The 25,000-nt window shown below is 53.0% G+C and overlaps 1 protein-coding gene across 2 annotated transcripts in view; it reads right to left on the bottom strand.

The window, feature by feature from the left end:
- LOC119112843 (acetylcholine receptor subunit alpha-like) overlaps positions 1–25,000 on the bottom strand; it is a 58,753-nt gene that overhangs the window by 16,945 nt on the left and 16,808 nt on the right. Inside the window, exons 1-7 of one of the 2 annotated variants that reach the window (XM_037237130.1) lie at positions 16,179–16,218; positions 15,652–15,761; positions 14,726–14,906; positions 12,290–12,405; positions 12,027–12,195; positions 4,483–4,619; positions 2,573–2,722 (exon numbers count right to left, since the gene is read on the bottom strand). In XM_037237130.1, the coding sequence (XP_037093025.1) occupies positions 2,573–2,722; positions 4,483–4,619; positions 12,027–12,195; positions 12,290–12,405; positions 14,726–14,906; positions 15,652–15,761; positions 16,179–16,205 (890 nt within the window). In that variant the 5' untranslated portion in view covers positions 16,206–16,218. Of the gene's footprint in view, positions 1–2,572; positions 2,723–4,482; positions 4,620–12,026; positions 12,196–12,289; positions 12,406–14,725; positions 14,907–15,651; positions 15,762–16,178; positions 16,219–25,000 lie in introns of those variants that run through there. The other variant, XM_037237131.1, reaches the window with a different exon arrangement.

The raw sequence follows: 25,000 nt of genomic DNA, 5'->3' as shown, positions 1-25,000 counted from the left end.
CAAAATTCACGAAAGCGTTGACATAATTAGATCTCATGATAAAAATGTCAGGGAAGCGGCTTCAAGCTAACATGACCAGAATTCTCTCATAGATCTGAAGCAGCACTGCACCTGACGCAGCGCTGCACCTGACGCGGCACCGCAATTAATACAGCTTTGCATCTCACACAGCTCTGCACCTAAGGCAGCTCTGCACCTGACTCAGCGCTGCACCTGACGCAGCACTGCACCTGACGCAGCACTGCACCTGACTCAGCGCTGCACCTGAGGCACCACTGCACCTGACACAGCACTTCATCTGACTCGTAATGCACCAAATCCTATTGCAGCGAAATCCTGCACTCCTTAGCCATCATGAAACATCGTGTGGCCATAATGCGTAGGGAGGCTGGTCCGAGTATTTACCATGAGTATGTATAGATCCACCGAAATACACCAAATCCAAAACACATTCGTCAAAACAGGAAATGTCGGGCGTGTCCCTGCACGATGTCTTCAAGCACGAAGCAATGGACGTTTTATGCCCCAAAAGAAATAGACAACTTTTTTTAAGTTCGCTGAAGAACTGCAGCTACAACGCGACATTTGAGGCAGACATCACGGTGGCGGCCGGCCTCTCCGAAAGCGCCCGCCCCAGCGTCCGTCCAACGCGCAGTCCGATGTCCGCGTCGGCGAGCGATCCTCACGTCCCCAACGGGCGCGGCTGGCAGCGCACCAGCGCCGCCCATCAGGCCCGCCGCGCCCGTCACGCCCGTCCGCGCGGCTGAGCGGTCGGCCGGCCGGCCGGCGGCCGGAGGCGGCCTGACCCCAGCGACCCCTCGGCCCATCCTGCTGACGCCACGGCGCGGGCAGCGACGGACCGCCGCGCGACCAATCCGCTTACTGCGCGGGCCACTGATAGGCTGACACGTTCGATCATCAGCGGCGGCGGCGGCCGTCACGCGGTGATGATCAAGCGTGTTGGGCTCGGAACAATTGAGCCTGCATTCGGACTTGGCGGACCGGTGCCTGGTGGGTTTGCCGCCGGCCCAATGTATGTACATGCATGCACAGCAAACGTCACGTGGGAATGTGCCCTGCCAGCCTGGTGAAGGGATAGGGAATGTGTCCTGTTAACCTGGTGAAGGGATAGGGAATGTGCCCTGTCAGCCTGGTGAAGGGATAGGGAATGTGCCCTGTCAGCCTGGTGAGGGGATAGGGAATGTGCCCTGTCAGCCTGGTGAAGGGATAGGAGGAGATCAGGACAGACTGAGGCTGGCGCGAGCGCTCCTCTCGGTAACACTGACTCGTCTAGACACGTACGTACCGTGCTGCGGCGCTGAACAGGCACGCCCGTCATGTGTAGTGCTGTTGTATTTGCTTGGCCTTACCGTACGCGCCATACTGTCACCTGCCTGTTGTATTGCCGTGTGCGCTTTGTCCACCTTTGCTTTTCGCGTGTGTTTGTGTCCAGCGGCGCTTGACGTAAATGATATATGTGCTTTGGCAGGGGTGTAGGTTCCTATTCAGTTGGTGAAGGGCTTTAGCCACCCCCAAACTTAAGCTCCAGTCCCGCCAGCATTGAGAAGAAAACGGGTCTCATTTGGCGAACCACTTCATTGGCGTATTTTGGGGTAGGTTGCATTCTTTTCGCACATCCCTCCCAATCCATTTGGCGAAACTACGCTGTCACATCTGTTGTGTTCACCTGTGCTTGTCAGTTAAAAGCTGTGGGCAGCTGTACTTGTTGCACGTGCCGAGCTGGGACCTCGCGGTATGTGGTGTACCCACCTGCGCCCGACCCACGTTTCGTTCTTGCTTGCGCTGGTCGTATGTATTGTACCCACTTATGCGCGTCGTAAGCGTCAAGTTGCACCCTAACGTGTGCGTTGTGTCCCACCGTGAAGTGTCTTGGTGTCGCCTGTGCATGTCGCACGTGCAGTCCTGTGCCGCCATCGTCGTCCGTGTGGCGCTCACCCGTGCATGTCGCACGTGCAGTCCTGTGCCGCCATCGTCGTCCGTGTGGCGCTCACCCGTGCATGTCGCACGTGCAGTCCTGTGCCGTCATCGTCGTCCGTGTGGCGCTCACCCGTGCATGTCGCACGTGCAGTCCTGTGCCGTCATCGTCGTCCGTGTGGCGCTCACCCGTGCATGTCGCACGTGCAGTCCTGTGCCGTCATCGTCGTCCGTGTGGCGCTCACCCGTGCATGTCGCACGTGCAGTCCTGTGCCGCCATCGTCGTCCTTGTGGCGCTCACCTGTGCCTGTTGCACGTGAAGTCCTGTGCCGTCATCGTCGTCCGTGTGGCGCTCACCCGTGCACGTCGCACGTGCAGTCCTGTGCCGCCATTGTCGTCCGCGTGGTGCTCACCCGTGCATGTCGCACGTGCAGTCCTGTGCCGTCATTGTCGTCCGCGTGGTGCTCACCCGTGCCGTTGCACGTGCAGTCCTGTGCCGTCATCGTCGTCCGTGTGGCGCTCACCCGTGCATGTCGCACGCGCAGTCCTGTGCCGTCATCGTCGTCCTTGTGGCGCTCACCTGTGCTTGTCGTACGTGTTGTACTGCGGCCGTCATCGTCGTCGGTGCGGTGCTCACCTGTGCTTGTCGTACGTGTTGTACTGCGGCCGCCGCATCACGAGCAGCCGCGGCAGGATGTGGATGAAGACGCGCCGCACCCACGGCGCCATCGAGTGCGTTTGCGGCGACCGGAAGTGAATGTTGAGCACCACGACCGTCACGCATATGCTGAAAACGAGACCCGGTCAGCAGCGACTCAGCAGCAGCAGCAGCGACAGTCAGCAGCGACTCAGCGGAGCGCCGGGCGGCGCGCGCTCCTCGGCTCTGGCTATTGACGCCCGTCGCAGTGCCGGAAGGGAGGTGGACGCCTCTGTGCCCTGAGCCGCGTGCATTGGAGATGTCAGTTGCAGAAAGGAGCTCTGCTAAAATATGCATGTTTCGCGCTGCTATTGTCATGCAGATGTCGAAGTCGATAGCGGAGGAGAAGTGGTAGTGAATAATTCAATAGGTGAAATAGTACGTGCTCAAACATGAATAGTGCTCTGGCTTCAGTGAAATCCGCGGAATGGCGTCGAAAGTAGCTGCCAGTTTCATCAGAGCCCTGACAAGCTGAAGGAAATTATTTCATACAGAAGACTCCGCAACAAGACACGTGGGCGCACGCGAACTGAATCCACAAGATCTTTCGCAGAACGTCGCTTAGATAGCATACTGCCTGTCATTGCGGGTACGGCTGTGACAGATAGGTCGACATAGCCATGCTTTTAACCAAACAAAGGCATCCGTACGCCAGTCTGCTTCAAACCCTTTGCAGCGATGTGTTTGGCAACGGTGAAAACAATCGAGCTAATTGGCCTGGAGACAGGTCGGCGGTTATTAATAGTGCCTGCTCAAGGCTACACTTAGCTTCAAGCATGGGCGATTTCCGTGTGGAGCATAATGCCAACAAAGCTTTCAGGCCCAAAACGCAGCCATTAAACTTCACTCTCCTGCTCCAACCCGCTTGCCGCAAAGACCATCAACCAGACAGAGGGCTTTGTCTGATTCCAGTCCAGTTCAGCATTGAAGCCAAGTGCATTCAAAATGACGATGAAACAAGCCTAACTATGAATCAGACCGTGATATGTAAGGCACGCCCTGGTAAATTTTCAAGGAAGGCAAATTATCCGACGCTCTTGGCGCGGGTTCGAAGATTTCTTTTCATCGGATTGGCTTTTGTCAATCTACATGGAAGCAGAGAACACCTCCAACATCTACCATGGTCTTGCTCGCCCCACGCCGCAAACAGCGATCATTGGTTGCAAAAGGTTACGCAACACAGTGCGTGCGAATTATGTTAAATAGCCGGTGACAAGGCCGACAGCAATGCCTGCTAAAAAATTTGCCTCCAATTTTGCTTTCAAGAATGTTGTGAATTTTACGATTTATTGTGTTGCATTTGAATTTGAGACCGAAGCCAACGGTGCACCGGGTTATATGAATGTCACATGAGCTGAATCTGTCTGTAGCCTAAGTAAATACTTAACCGCGCTCCAATGCTAAGTGAAACCGTGTTTTAACCGTGCTCGAATAGTAAGTGAAGGTGGTTGTAAAATATGAAAACTGCAAGCAGTTTCATGTGACATTTCATGACAGGAAAGTAGATCAGTGAGCGACGATGTCTAGGTTCCCGGTGTTCAACCAATTAGCAAGAAAATAACACAAGGATTGCTCGACTATGTGCCGTAATGTTTTTTCTCACCTTTTCAGCCTATCATAGCAGTATGACTTCGTTCCACTTCACCCAGGCGACCACATTGGCCACTGCCGCTAAGCCACAGCCTTTATCCACGTCATCGTGCCATACACTGCGTTCGCTGCGACGGCACACATACCAAAGAAATTATCCACGCACCTTAACGTGTCCAATATCATGGTGGAGAAGACGAACTTGCCGAGCAGGGGCACCACTAACGACGGCACACATACCAAAGAGATTACCCACGCACCTTAACGTGTCCAATATCATGGTGAAGAGGACGAATTTGCCGAGCAGAGGCACCACTAATGATGTCGGTGGGATGATTTCAGCCAACAGCAGGAAGAACACAGTGAGCGATAGCAGAATACTGATGGACAAGCTGACCTGAAACACACCAGACGTATGACGTCATAAGATGCTCGCCGAACGGCAGCAGAGTACCGCTGACGCTCATCTGCTGCACATTAGGCTCCTGGGCTCGCACCCAGCAGTGTGGAGGCAGCATGGTGAGGCATATCTCATACAGCCTGATCGTCAAGATAACTGGGTGAAGACGGTTCTCGAAAATGCGGTGCATTTATCAAAGCTACGAGAGCCAAATGAGATAGGATTGCTACGCAACGGTGGTCGTAATGATGTTAAGTGGAGGCATGTTGGTTTATTAACAGGGATAAACTCTCATTCCAAAAGCGATAGCACTTTTGCATTTCGAGGACGCAGCCAATTGATCCTGATCAGTTTTAGGTGCGTGCTTCAAGTGCAAATTTTTCTACTGCCTGAGACTATATTTATTTACCGTGTAGAGAGAAATTGCGATGAGGAATGTGTACTTGGCACATGGTTGCGTTTCACAAGCTTTCATACCATGGGATATTGTCATGATAACCCGATATTCCCGATAGCTCCGTTGGTTAAAACGCCTGTATTCCAATCCGTCCAACGTTGCGGGATGGGTTTGAGTCCCTTTAAGCGCTCGCTGTGTGCCCTTGGCTGGGATGGTCTGCGGCCGCTGGTAGCGGCCGCGCTAAGCGTTATGTTTTTTTTCAGAGGGCATGACGGACTGTGACGAGCATTGAGGCACGTTACGTTTTCGCCATCAAATTCTGCCATTGACCTGGAATGTCACTATCGGGTGTGATCGTATCGGGTGGGTCGGGTCGGGCTGCACACCACAAATACGGATTATTGTGAGCTCTTATCCTAGAAATTCATCCATTCGATTGGCTCGAACCAAATCTTTTAAACAAATGTTGTCAGTGACCTGGTTCTCGAAGATACATACGGCGAAAATGCGAAACCTCGTCCCCGGACGCTGTCGACGATGGTTGAGCCAGCTTCTTCAATCCAGATTATCATTTTTGGTAAATTTCAAGTATGACAATCAAATTGCCTTAATTATATTGGGATAGATAACGTGCCAGCTCGAGGCCGAGTTGATATGGGGCGAGCTTTGAAATCGTTGAACAGTACTGGCTCCTTCATATTGCACTCGCCTATTTGTCAGTTGGTCATCATTCAAGACGAAGTCAATGTGAGCCCATGAACTGCTACAAATGCTAATCTAATAACGCCCATTGATACGCGGGACCAGATATTACGTTTTTGGTAATTATATTTGAAGATATTTACCGAAATTTGGCGTTTACTTTCAACAAGATCAGTGTCAAATCGCAGTAACAGATTCATACGCAACAAGCTTAAACAGTGTCAAGCAGCGGCACCGCTCCCGAGCCAGCGGGACCAGCATGGTCGCGTCCGCCGCCGCTCCTCTTCACCGAGCCGCCAGCGGCACCGCTCCCGACCCATCGGAGGCCGGGGTGGCCGCGTCCGCCGCCGCTCCTCTTCACCGAGCCGCCAGCGGCACCGCTCCCGACCCAGCGGAGGCCGGCGTGGCCGCTTTACCGAGCCGTCAGCGGCCCCCTTCCCGACTCAGCGCAGGAGGGCGTGGCTATGTCCGTCGCCGCACCTCTTCACCAAGCCGCCAGTGGCACCGCTCTCGGCCCAGCGGAGGCCGGCGTACTGCCGGCGGACGCCGCTCGCCTGCGGCCGACAGTCCGGCGACAGATGGCTCCTCGAGCCGCTCCCGACAGCCGGCTCGAGCTCCGACTGACACGGCGGACGGAGAAGACGCGGGGTCGAGGCCGCGGCCGCCAAGACCCGCTGTGGCACGGGCGCGCCGCGCGCTGAGGCTGCGGTGCGCCTCCCCCCTCCCCCCCAGGCCGGGGGCAGTAGCAGCCTCCATGTGATGGGTCAGGGATGTCGACTTATGTGAAAGCAGAGCTGGGTGACTTCCGCGAGTTTCGGCCTTATCTGAGGATTGAGATGATGTCTGTTGTCAGCTTCAACGTTTGTTCCAAGACGAGGAATAGCAGACCTGGAAAAGAAGAAAAGAAAAGGAAGGAAAGAAAAGAAAGAGAGAAGAAAAGCAAAGACGTCGCTTCCGGCGTGGCCGTGGCCTATTTATCAATAAGCGTCTGGTAATGTATTACACCTGTCCTGTTTGAGAGCAGGTAATGCAATACAAATCACAACATCTAAATGCCTTGTTCGCCTGCCTGTGCTGAGGGAAAGGCGTTTGTATGCATTTTTATATAACCACGGATTATGTTACTTGTATCCGAGTATCCTGCACCTTCATTGCTTGCACTCTCGCCTTGCTGCCTACAAGCTGAACGCAAACAGTATGCGGTTTATTCACATACCAAATTTCTTCGTGGTCTGCAAGGGCTCCTGAACTCCGAATCTTCATCCTTTCTCGGTTTCCCACTTCTTTCAAGCTCACAAGTCTTCTAGGAGCTTTTTAAACCATGCTTAAAGATTCTCGAGCACTTGGAGACTCTCATTAAAGAATGCACACAAACGAGCGACTTAGCCTGCGATGATGTGAACTACCTCTCAAACCCGCGCTGTCGTTCGACTTAAGGCGGCCGTTAATGGATTCGTTTGGAAAAACAAAGGTGGCACTTATATCCGCAAGTGGTGCATAAATTTAAAGCACGTAGAAGGCTGACACCGGCAAAATATGGTAAAATAGACCAGAAGACTGGCGCTCGTGTGTAGCTTTGTGCTGCATGCATTCGCAGCATCGTCGGAAATAGGCGAAATACGACAAGATATTGGCAATGTGTTAGAATTTCATACACAGATGAGAGAGTGGCTAACAGCAGAGCACTAAACGTGAAGGAAACGATCGTGTCTAGCCAATATTTTGTATTGCCGGTGTATTTGGTGCCGTGTATTCTTGTCGTATACCGTCAATTTTGCATGCATGATCACCATTGTATTTACCTGGGTAAGCTTGATGTCGGCGGGAGCTTCAGGTCTCAGGTTGTGTCCATCATCAAAAGTGACTAGTGATTATGGGCTTAAGCCTCATCACGTACCTTAATGACTAGTGATTATGGGCTCAAGCCTCATCACGTACCTTACTGACTAGCGATGATGTGCTCAAGCCTCATCACGTACCTTAATGACTAGTGATTATGGGCTCAAGCCTCATTACGTACCTTAATGACTCGTCTCTGGTCTGCACGTTGAGTTAGTCTCGATAAAAAACAGGTAGCTTTTTGATTTTCGAATAATCAGTTCCCCTTAACATGTATTAGCTTGATTCGTCCGATAATCCATTGTTGTTCACCAATCGATTCATTGCTGTCATAAATTTTGGAGAAGGCATTGGCTTTAGGTCTTTCCTTCTTACGTTAAGTAATCAGCACTGGCTAGAGGAAGAAATGCTTTTAAAAACAAAACGCATGATACTGGCCGACAAAAGCCTAGGTGGATTTTATACGGCATCAAACTAGAGGGCCTCGTGTCTGTCGAGCGGTACGGATTATCGGGAACATTCACGCTGAGAGGGAAGGGCGACCCGCTAACGCAATTTTCGCCCCCCGAGATCGCTTCGAAACCGCCAAAAAGATGAAGCAGCATATGCGAGGCATTTGGAATACCCAGGAGCATTGGGAGGCGTAAGACGGCGCATGAGAGAGAGCAGCTGGCTAAGAGACTGCTGGACCGATCGCAGGACTTAGAAACGATTTCGAGACCATTGGGGACTCACTCATGGACGATCTATGAGCAATCGTTGTCAGAGCGACGCAATAAAGACACCATAGCAGCAACAGCTTCAAAATAACAAATCAAGAGTACGACGGCATTTGGCTTAAGGTGAATGTAGTTCAGACTGCGCTTTAAAGCAAAAGAAATTGGTCCAAAACAAGTCTCTTATTAGAATGGATTAGCCTTATATTCATGATGTATAAATTAAAAACCCGAAATGCACATTATTAAATATTCGGACTTGGCTTTTTCTCAGCTGTCCACAAATCACTGAGCTTCGGAGTAGCCTATTAAGAACCAATTGTAGACGCACAAGTGTGTACATTTCAACACCTTTATTGAAAGGCTTACGTAGGAATGCGTTATCTAAGGCGAATTCTGCTAAAAACTCGTCTCATTCCCTTTAGTAAATAGCATAGAAGTACAACGTTTCCGAATGGAATCACAACGCCTTTGCAACACAAGAACGATATTTGATGTCGTGGAAGGTCATGCCCGCCAGCATCAGGACAGGCCCTAAAGTCTCAGCGGTGAACGACCCACACGCGCACACGTAAGTGAGCGGGGCAGAGCTCCTCTGTTGTGATTGGTCGACCGTCACTGCGCGGCTGGGTGGCTGGCACTGCACAGCACACGGACACGTGCCGAACTCTACCCCGCGACCTGTCGGACACGTGACAGGGTCTACCTCGCGACCTGTTGATGTTCCGCCGCCGCCTGCAGCTCCAGGTCGCCCGATTGACGGTAACAGCACCTCTGCCTTGCCCCCTGCCGCTAACGCAACGGGACTGACGATGGCAACACCGCTCCATGCCCCCTGCAGATCCGTCCACAGTCGTCGCCGCGGATGACGACCACCTGGACTTCGACAGCCAAGTTGGCCGTCACTGCCGACGGAGGCCCCGTGCATGCACCCCAGCTTTCCCAGCTCAAGGAGTGAAGGGACTCGACGTCATCCGCCACCAATCCAACGGCCCATGGAACTGAGGGTGAAGTAGTTCATTATCATGAAAATTGTCCAAATAGACTCCAGGAATCAGTCAAAATCAACTACAATTTTACTAAGCATACAGTTCTGTAAAAATCGGATAGCTCCGCTTGCGTTAAACTTAGCAGAAGCAGTTGAAGTAGTGGAAACCACGTTTCTCACTGACCATGACGTAAAACTGCGATCTACAACTGCAGAACCAGCTGCTATTTGTAGCGCAACAGCCAGCAAAGAATTACAGCGTCTGGTCTCCAGCATGCATTTATAATACAGTGGCTAGTATAGTGTCTGGTCGGCAGCGGCGCGACTTGGTCGCTCTGGCGAGCGATGCTCGGAGGGCTGGCAGTGGTGTAGGATTGGCCGTGGCAGGTCATACGCCTACGAGGACCGCGGCCGCTGCCGACGGCGGCGGGAGACAACTTACGAGGACCGCGGCCGGTACCGACGGGGGGTGAGAGACAGCTTACGAGGACCGCGGCCGGTACCGACGGAGGTGGGAGACAGCTTACGAGGACCGCGGCCGGTACCGACGGGGATGGGAGACAGCTTACGAGGGCCGCGGCCGGTACCGACGGGGGTGAGAGACAGCTTACGAGGACCGCGGCCGGTACCGACGGGGGTGAGAGACAGCTTACGAGGACCGCGGCCGGTACCGACGGGGGTCGGTAGACAGCTTACGAGGACCGCGGCCGGTACCGACGGGGATGGGAGACAGCTTACGAGTACCGCGGCCGGTACCGACGGGGGTGAGAGACAGCTTACGTGGACCGCGGCCGGTACCGACGGGGGTGAGAGATAGCTTACGAGTACCGCGGCCGGAACCGAAGGGGGCGGGAGACCGACCGTGCCTCCAGACCACAAGCTCCAGTTCTGCCACTACGGATATCACAATGTGCGCATACGGATAGCAAGTTCTAGCATGAACGTGATCTGCAAGTCACGTATTTCCAAGTTCGCATGAAATTTGCATCTGCACGGCACATAACCGAGCAGCTGGCAAAAGAAACGTTCTGACCTTTTCAATCCTCGTGCTTCTGGATATCTCTCAAAAGATTGCAACCGCCAACACTTTGGGACGTGGACTGGGCGGGCAGCAGTCACTTAGCACTGCGTTGGGGCAACCGAAATATCCTGGAGATAGTCACTTCCAATATGCGATGGGGGATGGTAGCGCGTATCGTAATGTTCCATGCTGCAGTGGTGCGGCAGACCAGTAGCGCAGGCAGAGCGGGGGGGGGGGCAGAGGGGCATGTCCATCCTCAGGTTCCGAGGGGCTCGAAGGACGTCTCAGGACCAACAGATAATGAACAGATTTCAGTGTCCGAAGGGCCCGGAAGGTCCACCGGAGGTCGTATTCAGGGGGCAGCAGGGCCCGGAAGGTCCACCGGAGGTCGTATTCAGGGGGCAGCAGGGCCCGGAAGGTCCACCGGAGGTCGTATTCAGGGGGCAGCAGCGACGGGCATTCCAATGCCAACCAAAGGGCTCTGCGCGCTGATCAGGCACCCGCTGAGTCGATAAGGGGCTATATGTCGGTCGGACACCACCAGTAACGCATAGTCGGCTCCATGGCAGCATGGGCCGGGGACCCATTCCCAAAAAAGAGACAAAGCCGAATCCAGCAATTTACGTTAGTCCGGGCACCCCGGGCAATAACTCCTGTGTTGGTAATGGGCCCCGAGTAGGCCAGAGACAATGTTTGAGGAGGCTCGAAGAGCCTGGAGGGCCCCCCGTTCCGATGATCAAGGGTCCCATTGGAGGGTCTAAAGGCACGAGGGACTGATCGGAGCCTTATTCAGGGGCCTCAACCTGTGGGGACGGACCATCAAATGACAGAAAACCCTTGGCGCTGATCGGGAGCTCCCTGAGTCCATACTGGCCTATATATGGGTCAGGCACCATCAGTAGCGCACAGTCAGCTCCGTGTCAATATGGGCCGGAGGGTTCACTTCCCAATCAGCTGCTAAGGTGGAACCAGTGATTCATACCGGTCGGAGCTCCTGTATCTACCATGGGCCCACAGTGCCTAACAGAAGGTCCTGTGCTCGTAAGGGACCGCGAGCCAACCAAGGGCAGTGCTCGACGAGGTCCGAAGAGGAGCCGGGCGGCCCAACGACACCGACCATCAAAGGCCCGAAGGGCATAAGGGCCAAAGGACTGGCTGTAGGTCACAGAAAGGTGAAGACCCTCCGAGAAAATCCGGGTATCTAAGTCGGCCAAAGACCACGAACACCGAACAGTCAGCTCTTTTCAGTCTGAACCCTGGGGGCCCATTTCCCAAGCACGAACAAGGGCGGGGCCACGACTTGTATTGGCCTGGGCCCCTGAAGCAGTGGTTGTTTGAGGAGGTCCACAGAGGGGCCGGAGGGCGCCTCGAAGACTATGACGAAGCTTCTAAGTGCTATCAGTTTAGAAAGTTCTACTGGACCACTGTAAAATGAAGAGGCGCTGGTAATTTAATTCATGTAGCCGTTTAACGCATGATTTCTTCAGCCCACTGACAATAAAATCCAGGCAGAATTGATCTCATCGCAGCCTCTGGCTTCCATTCCAGTTACAGAAAGCAAAACTTAGAAAAATAAAAGAAGAGCACGCCCTCATTAATAAATGGGCCATATCCGGCGATTTTGGGGAGATTCTTTTACTATCAGGGGGTCCTATTCAACCTAGTATTCCCTCGTTTCCAAGGCTGCGGCTGCGCTCCTGCGGTATACCTGGCAGAACAGACCAGCCTGCGGCACACCTACCTTCTCCCCGCTGTCCGAGGGCAGGTAGAACACCAGCACGGTCAGAAACGAGATGCCCATGCAGGGAATGATGAGGTTGACGGTGTAGAACAGCGTCTTCCTCCGCATGGTGATGTTGAACGTAATGTCCAGGTATGGCTCATTACAGCACGTGTAAAACTTCTCGTGTCTGAAAAAGAGTTGAGAGTCACACCGATTGATAAAAGGCGATAATGTTATGAGCATGAATGGAGCGCTATGCAGACGCGTCCCATGTCTCTCACCTTATCGCCGGTACATCCAGAATGTCCCACTCGACCGAGAGGTAGAAGTCCGACAGGTCGACGCCCAGCTTGACCTTCGGGTCCGGGGGATCTTCCTCCACGTGCCGGAGGTCCACCTAACGACCCGTCAACGTGGTCAGACCGATCGCCAAGCGCAGGGAATGCCTCTGACGAGTACCTTAGCACGTTTCAAACAGATGGCCATTACGGCGCATGACGGATCACTCTCATTTAATGCTGCAAGACATGACTGCCCAGGCTCAATATGGCTTACGAAGGTACAACTACAGCAACAGTAAAGTCCTCTCGTACTTCAGCGCGCATTATTTGTCGTACGTCAATTCTGGAACCTCAAATTGCAACACAACACAAACCTGCTGTGTGGAACCGTCCCGATCCAGGCGCATGCTCTCGGTACCAGACAGGTCGATGGGGTTAAATGATTCATGCCGGCCCACCTGTTCAAAGGTGTGGTAGTAAAGCTTGACCGAGACTGAAGTGAGCCGGAGAGGCTGCTATGTGGTGGGTTCTGTTTGCTATCAGGTGAGTGGGTGATTGGCACATGCCATTTGGCCTCAATTCGGCGAGATATACGACATAAAAACAACAGAACTGGTTGCAGCATTTTGATTTTTTAAAGATTTGATTCTAAACTATTGATCGCATAACTTTCCGGTATCAACACCCACACTTAGTGATACTTGTTGGGCAACGCTCACAGCACTACCCGATGGAGAAATTCAGGGCCAAGGATAGCATGTCACAGTGAAAGCATACTGTGCCGCAACACTTGGCACTGCATGTTCTGCCATGAGGGAAAAGCCCTCTGACGTCACATGACCTTTATCGCACACGCCGCTACCGGTGGAAGTCCAAGCCAGCCAGGGACAAATAATAAACGTACAAAACGCGTCGAACCCTCACCACCACCAGTAGCTGAAACATAATGCAGGCGCTCTAACCAACTGAGCTATCTGGACGACCCATGGAAGGGAATGGAAGAATCGGGTGATGTTTTTGCGGATGAGCTTCGGCATTAGAGAGAAAGACATTGGCATCTCCCGATTTTCAAATGCAGGCGAGCCTCAGCATAAGAGAGAAAGACATTGGCGTCTCCCGACTAACAGATCAACATAGCCAAAATGAAGAGCAACGAAGCGTGACAAAGTCAGATTACCCATTTTTATGTTTACGATTTTTGCTGACGTCCATGAGGAAAGGGTTCTGACCGCTGGACCGATATTTGTTATATGTTGGGCCAAGTTTAGCGAGGAGAGACGCCTCAGATAGAGCCATGTAGCCTAAATGAAAGCAGGCGTAAATATCACTGACGTCCTCAGGAGCCTGAGGCGTCAGATGCATCCGAATATTTCGCTCCACCCAACTTAAAGACATGATAGGCCGTGCTGGTGTAGGATATCAATGCTACCATTTTTATATAAAACGGTGGATTCAAAGCTATTGGTGTCGTAGTTTCGTTACCCTCCCCACATGAGAGCCTGACACAACTGTAAGCGTAAAAGGATACAGCCTGATCTTCTTCCTATTTCCTTCTTCCTATTCCTTTCCTTCTTCCTGATCCCCTGATCTTCTTCCTAGTGTTCCTATTCTGTATTCTAAAATGTAATTTCCTTATTCCTGAGGTGTCAATGCATTTTCCACGGGCTTACCCACAAAAGTAATTGGTACTTTCTCTCCCTTGCGTGGTTCGTCCCGATAGCTTAGTTAGTAAGAACAGCTGCATTCCAAAAAACGGCGGTAGCGGAGAACGTTATGGACACTTCATGCGCTTATCATTTGACGCTGGTTGGTGTGGACTGCGGCTGTAGTAGCGGCTGCGGTAAAGATCAGGTGGCGTTAGAGAGCCCTGCCGTCAGGGTAGAGCGAGGAGTGCACAGGTCGCGGCACGTTCAGTTTTCGCCGTCAAATTTGACCGTTGGTCCGGAGTTTTTGAACAACACCATTTAGCGTGGGCGCTGGTCCCTAGAAGTCTATCCAATCAAAAGTTTAGGACGAAATCTTAAAGCGAAAATACCATACGGCAACCGATTCCTGGACTTGGTTTCGTATATCTTCCAGAAATAGAGCCATATTATAATAGATGTCTACCACCCACACACCTCATAACGGAGCAGCACCGACCGCACAGCAGCCTCTTCAGTTCGCTTCAATTCCAGTCGAGCTCCTCAAACACACCATCGAGGTAATGGGTCGGTCATCAATCACTCCAGCCCTCTGACCTGCTTGCTGCCCAGGGCATGTGCCAGGATCAGGAAGGCTCCCCTCAGCAGCTTCGTGCTGCGGTGCGATCTTAAGTTCCAGAACTGACCTCCGAGAAATAAGGCGTGCAGCAGCGCGAGAAGGCTTTATTGTTGCTACAGTTTATGCCAGCACGCGCCGATCGTATCAGGCGTGAAATCTGAGATGCTCATTCACCTGCTTTCCGTCGTACGTCCAGCTGCCGAACTTCATGACGCACGTCTGCTCGTCGAACGGGAAGTACTCGACGTCGATCTCGCAGGAGGACTTGTAGATAGCCGGCGGCTTCCATTCGACCCGCCCGTCAAAGTAAAGGGTGGCCTTTGTCGCCAGCGTCACCTCGAAGTTGCCGTCGGCGCTGGAAGAATACGAATGTGTTGTTGACTGCCCATGACCTAGCAGTCAACCACATCTGTTGACATAAATTGAAACACATAACTGAAAACTCCTATAACCGGATTCTAAAAGCAAAATTGCCAGCCTGAAGTGGAGGCGACGAAAGAAACAAAAGAAATGATCCGGCAGCGCGTAAATCTATAAAGCTCAGCATTAATACGGACGCACCTGTAGGTGTAGAAATTTCCAAATCTTCGCAAATTTACTTATGTCAAACATCAGCACTAGGCAATGATATTCGGTTAACAGCGTCCTACATCAGGTCTCTGCGCGACATTTCGAGCACGTGTGTGTTATAGGACACTTCCACCACGACACGAAGAAAACGGCTGTTTGTCAAGGCAGGACAGAGCAGGGCTGTTTTAACAATAGCCAACCCTGTTAGGCCAACCAGAATGTGCCGTGCCGTGCCGTGCCGTGCCGTGCCGTGCCGTGCCGTGCCGTGCCGTGCCGTGCCGTGCCGTGCCGTGACAGGACGGGACGGGACGTGGCATCATGCAATGCGACTGAACGGGCTGGTCGGGGTCGGTCGAGATTGCACGGAACAAGACAGCACAGAAAGCTTCCGGATATGATGGGACGGAACACAGCACGACCGAATGGCCGGATGGGACGGTACGCGACGGACTGGGATAAAGCTCAGTCAGGTTATGGCCAGGAGCGGGCGTGACAACTGACGATCAGTTGAGTCAGCACAGCCCGCTCACTTGTTGTAGAGCACGATGTCGGGCCTCCAGATGTGATCGGACGGCACGTGCAGCATGGTCACGCCGCCGTACTCCTCTGGCTCCCACTTCAGTTTGTAGTCCTCCCAGTGCTGACGGATGTCAGAAACATCAGGCCAGATCTGACTGTTGGCGCGCTACCCGCTCCCCCAGACTTGAAGTGCTCATGGGGGCACTCAGCTTGTAAAATCGTCATCCGACTGCATTTTCCGTGTCAGCCAACCATAAACTTCGTTTTGTGCCGTAGCCCTACGATTTAAGACATTGCTATTGCCATCAGGCAGACTGCAAAAGGCTTAGATGAAATGTAATGCGACTTTGTGTCAGTCGGGACAATAGTCACGTATCGGGCTATTGCGGGAAACGACTAGCAAACTACGACAGTGGGAATAAAAACAGCCTATTGCCCCACTCTGTGCTCCCTCCCTTTAAAAGAGAACAGGTAAGATGTTTGAGAAATTTTCTTAGAAACAACATATTTTCGCCCCACATTTTAGGCATTAGCTCACCTGTTCAACCCAGAGGTTCGTTGTCATAATCTGGTTTTTCAAATTCTGCAAAGAGAGAGCGCTGGTTACTGGCAGTCCAATGCAAACACAAGCACCTAAAAGGAGGTTCTTACGCAATCCTGTCGGCCCACACCGGACGCAATAAACCCCACAAAACTGTCGGGCATATTCCCACATCAAATGCTCCATCCTGACCAGGCTTCCACAGACTTCCTTTTTTTACCGGCCCTCTTCTACTGGCTTTCTACCGGCTTCTACCAGGTTTGCCTTCTACCGGTGACTTAGCTGGCTGCGTTGACTATTCTTCGCTGATGATTCGCACTTATTTAAAGCATGTGCACATTGTGATGGGATCGAACAGAGCACTTTGAGATCAACACTTGCGGTGTTTTATCAAGGCCGCGGATTGATAAAACGGTGGGGCTTCTTTTCGACTTGGGTCTTAGAAAATCCTTTTCACCCGGCCCAAGCACTGAGGCCGCAGTATTCAGCGTATAAAATCACGCGGCACGATAGCGTTATTTGAACTGGCGAACAAACATGGTCTCACAACTTCACTAAAGTCTCGATTCTAGTGAAACGCATTTGCAAAATGAAAGCCGGGGAGTGGAATAACAAGTCGTCATCCTCATCGTGGCATTATCGTCAACACTAAAAATTATAAATTTGGTGTCTACGCCCAGCAGCCAATAAACTGAACTGCAGAGAAACGTTCGAGGACCTGTGAAGAACCGAACGTTTATGTTTTCAATAGCATCGGCATTTATTTTAACAAAAACAGGACGGGCGTGCTCCAAAATAAAGTGAAGTTACAGATAACCCAAAATTTGCACTACGTGTCGTCACAATGCCTAGGGAAGGGGAGGGGTTTCGGCGTTGGGTCGCATCCAAAGGAGGACCAGATGAGGGTCGGGTGCTCTCAAGATTGCAGCATGAGGATATTTCACCTCTTTAAGCTTGATTTTCAATAACAGGGCCGTCTTTACAACATGGGTTTCGTCAGGATTACATGCTGAATACATGCTAATGGCACCCGCAGATGTCCAGGAACGGCTGACAGCAGAGAGGGACACCGGCCAGCCGGAGTGGGCGGCTTGCGTTGATGTCGATCTACATAAATGGTCACTGATATATATATATATATATATATATATATATATATATATATATACATATGTATATATATACATATACATATATACATATACATATACATATATATATATATATGTGTATATGTATATATATATATATATATATATATATATATATATATATATATCAGGAAGGCTCCTAAACGTTTCTTAAATAGAACACTGCATGTCATGCTGTCATGTGCTTGTCGAACATTCAATTGGAGCAGACGAATGCACTTTCGTATATTGGATAACAAAATGGCTCCTACCAACCAGGACATGCCGTGCAACATAGGGCCACTGAGGCAACAGCATCTGTAAGCGTTCTTTGTTGTTATCTCATGAAGATGGTGCCAAAAACTAAGCTAATCGAGCCAAGTCTGCGACGACCGATACCAATAAGTTTCTTCAGTGAGATGAGAACTCTACCGTCGATAAAGGCTTATCAGACAGGGCCCACCAATGCGCTGTAACTTACGCTGAATTTGCACTGTAGTTTACCTTAGCTACTTGAAAATGTGAGGGAGTGAGGCAGGCGATGCATCGAGATCTTGCTATATGTGTCATCGGACATGGATTTTTAAGTCGCCAGATCGCCGACGAACAGCATTGGGAGTTGCTCAGATCCCTTAGCGAGTTGTAGCCTCATGATTTGCCCTCACCATGCTGTTAGTTTCACACCTTTGTACGTCATTTTTATATGGCATCGATCCTTTGAAAAACGCTGAGAAACCAGCGGCTCCACGGTTTTTGAACGAGAGCTCGTGTCCGTCCGCACGTATCCACCCATCCTGTTGCCAATAACGCTGTCTGCTCTCTCCGCTGACATACTCTGCTGGTTTCGTGTCGCCACGGCTCGTGTCGTCGAGGTCTGGAACCACTCTTGAACGATGTTTGTCAGCTTTTCGGAATTTGGAATACTATTCTTCCCAAGGTTAATCGAAATGGGCAAGTGAAATCGTGGTGATATTGGAATATTGAAACAAATGTTCCGTTATTACACAACACACACACGAATACAGACTCCGAACAGTTCAGAGGTTTAAATGAAATAATTGTACTTTCTGTCACTAAAAATCGCATGAACTTGTGGTCAGCGGTTGCGAAGACATTGCCTTGTAGAAAGAGATCAGCTTATAGGAAGTTTCTGCCAGCCGGACGGGCCCGAGGCTGTTCCAGCTGGAGATTTCCTCACAGTTCACGTCAGGCTTGCTCGGCGGACAACCTCGCTCGTAATCACGCCCCAAAGTAGTCCGCTAACAAAGCCGCTTGACCCGCACCGAAGCTCCGAACGCGCCGTTCACTGGGGTGAACTCAAAGGGCCTGACTACATAGGCCGCCCTGTCTCGGATCCGATTTGGTCAGAGCACATCGGATCCGATCAGACCAGATCACATCGGATCCGATCTGATCTGCTCCACTCAAGCCCTCTGGGACCTGATCCCCGCAGAACTCCGTTATCAGGCGGGACAGAGCCCCAACCTGGCCTCCGATCTCTTCGCCTTTTTCCGACGAAGAGACTGGAGACCTACACTAACTACAAACTACTAACGGAGGCTACCACTAACTTAACACTAAAACAGTAAAACTAAATAGCACTAGGAAAAGTTCTCTAACAGCCATATCTGGATAAGAAGCTGCTTTCGTAAGTTGTTAAGTGCATTCGCGAGGAATACTATGCATACAGATAAGACGGTAGTAATAGCCTTATTCCTCGTCGAAAAACCAGGAGAATGGAGAGATGGATCCATTTTCCTGGTTTTTACGCGATGAATAAGGTTATCACTACTGTGTTATCCATATAAAGTAGCTGTTTTCGGTAAAGACCGCTAGTGATAACTTATCCCAAATTGCAAGACAGCAATTCAAGATTGCTAGTAGCATTCTGGACATAGGTAGCATTTATCACTTCATCATATCAACCCGTTCATCGATCAATACAGCTGGAGAGTACGAAGGAGCAATCGAACTCGACTTTCTGCTTTGAATTCGGCAACTGCAGAATGCCAAATTCATCTCAGATTAAGCTGAAGGCCGTCGCGGAACTTGAGCCTCTAAATGCCAACAAGCGTTTGGCAGGCTCGTCCGGAGTCTTTGGAACCGGCCAGAGCAGGCTCTGACGGCGGCGCCAAGGTTCACTTCAACTGGCTGCCTCCGATGCTTGACGCCCTTGATTGTCGCATTTGATTCGACTCCGGTAGTTAATCGAGTTTCGTCGCCAATCGTCGTAAGTCTACCTCAATTGATTTGGGGGAATCAACTTACTGGACCTGCGACGCCGGAGCGGTCGTCCTGACGTCCGTGTAACGTCATTGCGTGAACGTTGCCGCCGCGGTCTGCTTGCAGCCTACCCGCAGTGCTTTCTGTCTCGCTCCCGACATCCTAACCGTCCGTCGGTTCTTGTTTTCAGTTCACGTGGCGGTGCCCTTTATTTTACTTAATTTACTATTATCATTTTATTTACTATTATTACTTAATTTACTATTTATTTTACTTAATTTACTATATTTATTTTACTTATTTTATTTCACGGCTGGTGTGTTTGCCAATGGTCCGCCGACATGGCCTGGATGCAGCGCAGCCACTCCTGCCTGTCCATTTACTGTCCCGCGCGGCCGGTGTTGACCACTGGTCCTTCCCTAACCACTGGTTGACCACTGGTCCGACCACTGGTATTAGGCAGTATTCAGTGCGGTTTTCACTATATTTTCCTTGTTGCTCCCTCGTTCTCCTCGTTCCCTCGCTAGGCCGTGTTGGCCCTTAACCCCCGACCAAGCCATGCTGACAGCTGCTCTCTCGCCGGGCCGTGTTGGCCCTTAACCCCCGACCAAGCCATGCTGACAGCTGCTCTCTCGCCGGGCCGTGTTGGCCCTTAACCCCCGACCAAGCCATGCTGACAGCTGCTCTCTCGCCGGGCCGTGTTGACCGCTGGTCCCTCACAAGACAATTGTTGACCGCCGCTGGTCCCTGGTCAGGCCGTGTTGACTACTGATTCCTCGCCAGACCGCGTTGACCGTTGGTCCGCCACCCGGCCGTGTTGACCGCTGGTCCCTCGCCAGGCCGTGTTGACCGCCGGTTCGCAGCCAGGCCGTGTTGACTGATGGTTGATCGCCAGGCCGTGTTGACCGCTGGTTCGCCACCAGGTCGTGTTGACCGCTGGTCCCCCGCCAGGCCGTGTTGACCGCTGGTCCCCCGCCAGGCCGTGTTGACCGCTGGTTCGCCACCAGGTCGTGTTGACCGCTGGTTCGCCGCCAGGCCGTGTTGACCGCTGGTCCCCCGCCAGGCCGTGTTGACCGCTGGTCCCCCGCCAGGCCGTGTTGACCGCTGGTTCGCCGCCAGGCCGTGTTGACGCTGATCCCTCGCCAGGTCGCGTTGACCGATGGTTGATCGCCAGGCCGTGTTGACCGCTGGTTCGCCGTCAGGCCGTGTTGACCGCTGGTTCGCCGCCAGGCCGCAGCGCGCACGGCACGGCGATCGATGGCGGACGCTTGCGGCGATTTCCGGCGGCTTACGGGGGAAGCAAGCCGCGCTGACGGCGTCGCGCCAGCCACGTCGTCTCCCAGCCCGGTGCCGGCTGCCCACCTGGTGCGCTGAGCACTGTTGACCATCCCGGCGTCCACCTCCACGGTCAGAACGGGCGCCCGAGCGAGGCGGGAAGGCTGGCGTTCCGCCGGCCAGACAGCACGGCGTGGCGCACCGCTGCCCTGAAGGGCCTTCAACCGACTCCAGCAAGGCGAAATCTCCGTGCTGGGACTTTATTTGGAATCGTTGATGCATACGTCGTATTACGGGGACAGAGAAGGCAGCGCAAACGCCACAGTGGTCCGTTGACGTGTCGCGGACTGTGCTGTGCGGTGCGCGTATTGATTACGCCACCTGTGCTTCCAACGCAGCGTGCTTTCTTGCGTCGTTCCGAGCGTTGTACCCGTGTTCAGAGCTGCAGTGTTTCTGAAGCCTCCTGGAACGGCGGGATCTCGGGCAAAACCGGAGCAGTGACCACCACAGGACTGGTCGGCACACTTGCGCGTGTGTGGAAGCTGTCGCTACACACGCAGATCGGTCGGATGGAGCAGGTCGAGAGGCCGACCACGGACGCGTCACCCTTGCCGGCATGGAGCGGGGAGGAGGAGGAGGAGAAGGAGCGTCCATTTGTCGTTCGCCGTCGTGTGGTCAGCTAATGACCGTAGCGAGTGATGTGGCGCCAGAACACCGCCCGAAGCGACAGCGGCAGAGGACGGCGCCGGACGCGCGTCCAGGCCGGGTTCTGTCCCCAGTCGGTTGTCACCGTCACGTACGCGTGGCAGCCAGCGCGCACCGTCACGTCAGATGGGGGGAGGGGCGCTCGGGACCAGATGAGGACATTGGCGTCTGACATCTGCGGGATGAGAGATCGTGGTCGAGTCGACGCATCCATTCGAGCACCGAGGCACGTGGAAGCACGTGTGGCGGGACCATTGCCACGCTCACGGCGGTGCGGTGGCCCTTCATGACGGGCGACTGCAGAGCGCAGAAAATCTTTCCCAGACCAGCCGAACTGCAAATCCACCGCCCGGCGACATTTAGCCGCCTCATCGCTGCTCCACCAGGGGTAGATGGATGGCAATTTGGTTGATCAATAACTAAAAGCTAACCTTCAACCGGAACGTAATGGCACACGAAATTATGCGTTTCGTCTGCATGGAAGTATGAAAATCGTGACATGAATTAATTTACTTTAAAGATTGGCGCCAATAAGGCGGTTGCGAGTTTCCTAAGCCGCGTTTCAGTGAGCTTATATATCACGTGTCCTCGACAGTATTGCTCAGCGGACGAAGGCCATTCAAACAGTTGCAACTAATATTGCTTTGGTGGCCATGTTTTAAAGGTGGTGTCTACCTTTTTGGCAAAACGTTATTAAAATAACCAAATAAAACACATTCTCCCAATAGTTCAGACAGGCCACATCTCCGAAAATATTGATGGCGACCCATCATACGAGGCGAGATAAAACGCCAGACCTGATTAAACGCTCCCTCGTAAAGCCACGTCGCAGGGTGGTCTTCGACAGGCAGCGAGATCGCGTTCCGCACGGCTCCCGCGGAGCACACCGGCGCCGAGGCGGTTCCGTCGTGTGCGAGACGAGCCAATGCAACGGAGTCACCCCGCCCTCATCAGAGCTCCGTGTCTCGCACTGCACTGCGCGGTGGGGGGGTGCAGTTCCTCGGCGCGGCGACCCGTCGCGCAGAGGTCGGGGGGGGGGGGGGGGCGGAGAGGGGAGGGGGACGGAAGTACAGTCATTCGGCGCGGTGACTACCTGACGGAAGGCTGGACAGTCGACTCCAAAGGGACGCGCCGTCGGTCTGGGAAAGGCTTGGTTGAAACCCATATGACCGGCAAGGGCATCGTACGGGAGACACAGAACCAGGCAGCAGAGAAGCAGGCGCCCAGACCGCCTCTGCCGGGGGATAGTGGGACAGCGGAGGGTCCCCGCTGGCTCCCCGCTGGCGCCAGCGGCGGCGGCGACTTCGCGGCCCGGCGGCTGGGGCCCCTCAGGACACGCCGCAGTGGAGGTCGGGACAGGGGAGCCGAGACCCGGCGCGTCTCCGGGGATGGATGCACGAGCGTGATGGCCCACCGCCTGAGCGATGATGCCTGGGCTCCGGGGCCCGCGGGGCCGCTGGTCCCGTTCTGTATGAGCGGCGACCCCGGGCGAGGCCACGGCGGCGCCATCCATCTCAGCGGCCCATCGCTCGCCAGTGATTGTCGGCCCACTCAGCACATGCAAACGCACGCAGCTGCGCCAGTCGAGTCGTTAGCGTGGAGTACCTACGTATAACCCGCCTGATTAGTTTGGTGGTGATTAGGATGGTCTGGACGATCAAAGGACAACCAAGGCGTGATCGCTTGAGACCAAGCGCGACACGAATTGATCTGCGAGGCATATGATGCACTGCTGCCTTGGGTGATAGCGTCCCCTTCAGTTGCAAGTAGAAGATCGCTTCTGAAATTGGAGAGATCAGTCGCACACAAAGACCACCAGAACACAGCCGAGGCAGACTCAGCTGTTTGGAGCGGATATGTGACGCTCGATAGCTCTTCTGTATCTGCCTGATATATCTTCAGTTGGTGCTCTCTCAGACGTATTTTCGACAGCGACACTATCTCTTCCCACCAAGTCATAAGTTTGCACATCAATCATGTTTCCATATCATGAATGATACGTACACTGAGGCGTCCAGGTCGGTTTTGTGTCAGTGCAAGTATTCTCCTCTTCTCGGAAGTAACACTCTTCCAGGGGACATTCTCGGTGTCCTCTCGCGACGTCCAGTGTTCCAGGCCTGGCCGGCGGCCGAGTCCGATGTCCCCGTGCACTGCTGACGCCACCAGATGCATCGGCGATGACAGCAGGGGCGGCTGCGCCGGTCGATCGAAGTCCGCATCAAAAACCGCCGCGACTCCCAAACACTGAACAGGCCTCAATCTCACAAGGTCGGTCCGAGGACCGCGGCGACAATAGGTGGGCTGGCCTGGAGGCGCACATATAAAGGGACAACAGCACGCCTCCGTCCGTCACTGGGTTTGGGTAGCGAGCGCGGCTGGCGCTGGCATTCCCGCCAGGTCGTCAAAGCTGCACTGGCTTCTGACATTTCGGCTGGGTTTGCCAGCGGAAAAACATCTCTTCCGTTTACACCAGCGGCCAGTCCACATCTGGAGCACTCCAAAACAATAACGGTAAGTGTTCCCAGCCTCTGCCCCAAACAGAAAGCCCACCATTAGCCATTGTTGCAAACGACCGAGTCAAGCTCCGAGCAGCGGCGTTCTTAGAATGCAAGGTGGCCCGTGGTGCCTGGACGCTCCCGTTGTGGTTGGCCGGGAGGAAACTGCTCGGGCTTTTCATCCCGGGTACGACAAACCCTTCCGTCTTCACAAAATGCACGAACCGTCCATGCATTTGCGTAAAGTTTCCCAGCTTATCCTTGGACTTTGTGGGAACTTGAGGACCGACCTCTGCATTTTAGTTTTGAACGCGTCCCCCATGACAGCCACTGCCACGTGTCACACCTGTCAAGCCCACTTTTGGGATGTGTCCGGCTTATGGAGTTTTCAGCAGCACATTTTGGGTCGCGTTGGTCCTAAGGACAGCTATCGCGATGGTTGACGGTCGGCAGCCCTCGTTGAACAAAAGCAATTCATGTCCTGCGTTAAAGGTGTGGCGAAAGCGACGCGTGGCCGACATAATTTTGATACCTTGGACGTACCACAATGGCCTGTTTGGGTGTCTTATAGGTAGATATTTAGCCCCAAATGACCGGAAACCGACATAAAATGAGCATGTTACTATCGCTTCCAAATGGTGGTAAGGAACGAGCAAAAACAAAGACAGCTCGGCCTCCGCCCACCGTTATTGCTTCAACATGACAAAATGCTTGCACGGAGAAGACTGGAACACTGATAGGACGTTTGTGGTAATGAGCGGCTCCACCTTATACTGTTGAGCTGATTTTTAAATTCGCGTACTGTCCTTTTTCCACAGCTGTGAAATGGTCCCGGTTGTAATTGGACTTCTTGCGCGCTCATGGTTGATGTGTGCGTGGCAAAACGTTCAGGCACCGCAAAGACTAATTATCATTAACTCTACGTTACACTCGGGACCAGCCAGTGTTCTATGTACGTAAGCCTACAGCTTTCCTGAGCGAGTTCCAGACA

Source organism: Pollicipes pollicipes, unplaced genomic scaffold, assembly GCF_011947565.3.
Source record: "Pollicipes pollicipes isolate AB1234 unplaced genomic scaffold, Ppol_2.1 Scaffold_7261;HRSCAF=8764_pilon_pilon_pilon, whole genome shotgun sequence".
Classification (NCBI taxonomy): Eukaryota; Metazoa; Arthropoda; class Thecostraca; order Pollicipedomorpha; family Pollicipedidae; genus Pollicipes; species Pollicipes pollicipes.
This window is presented reverse-complemented; position numbering and strand designations above follow the sequence as displayed.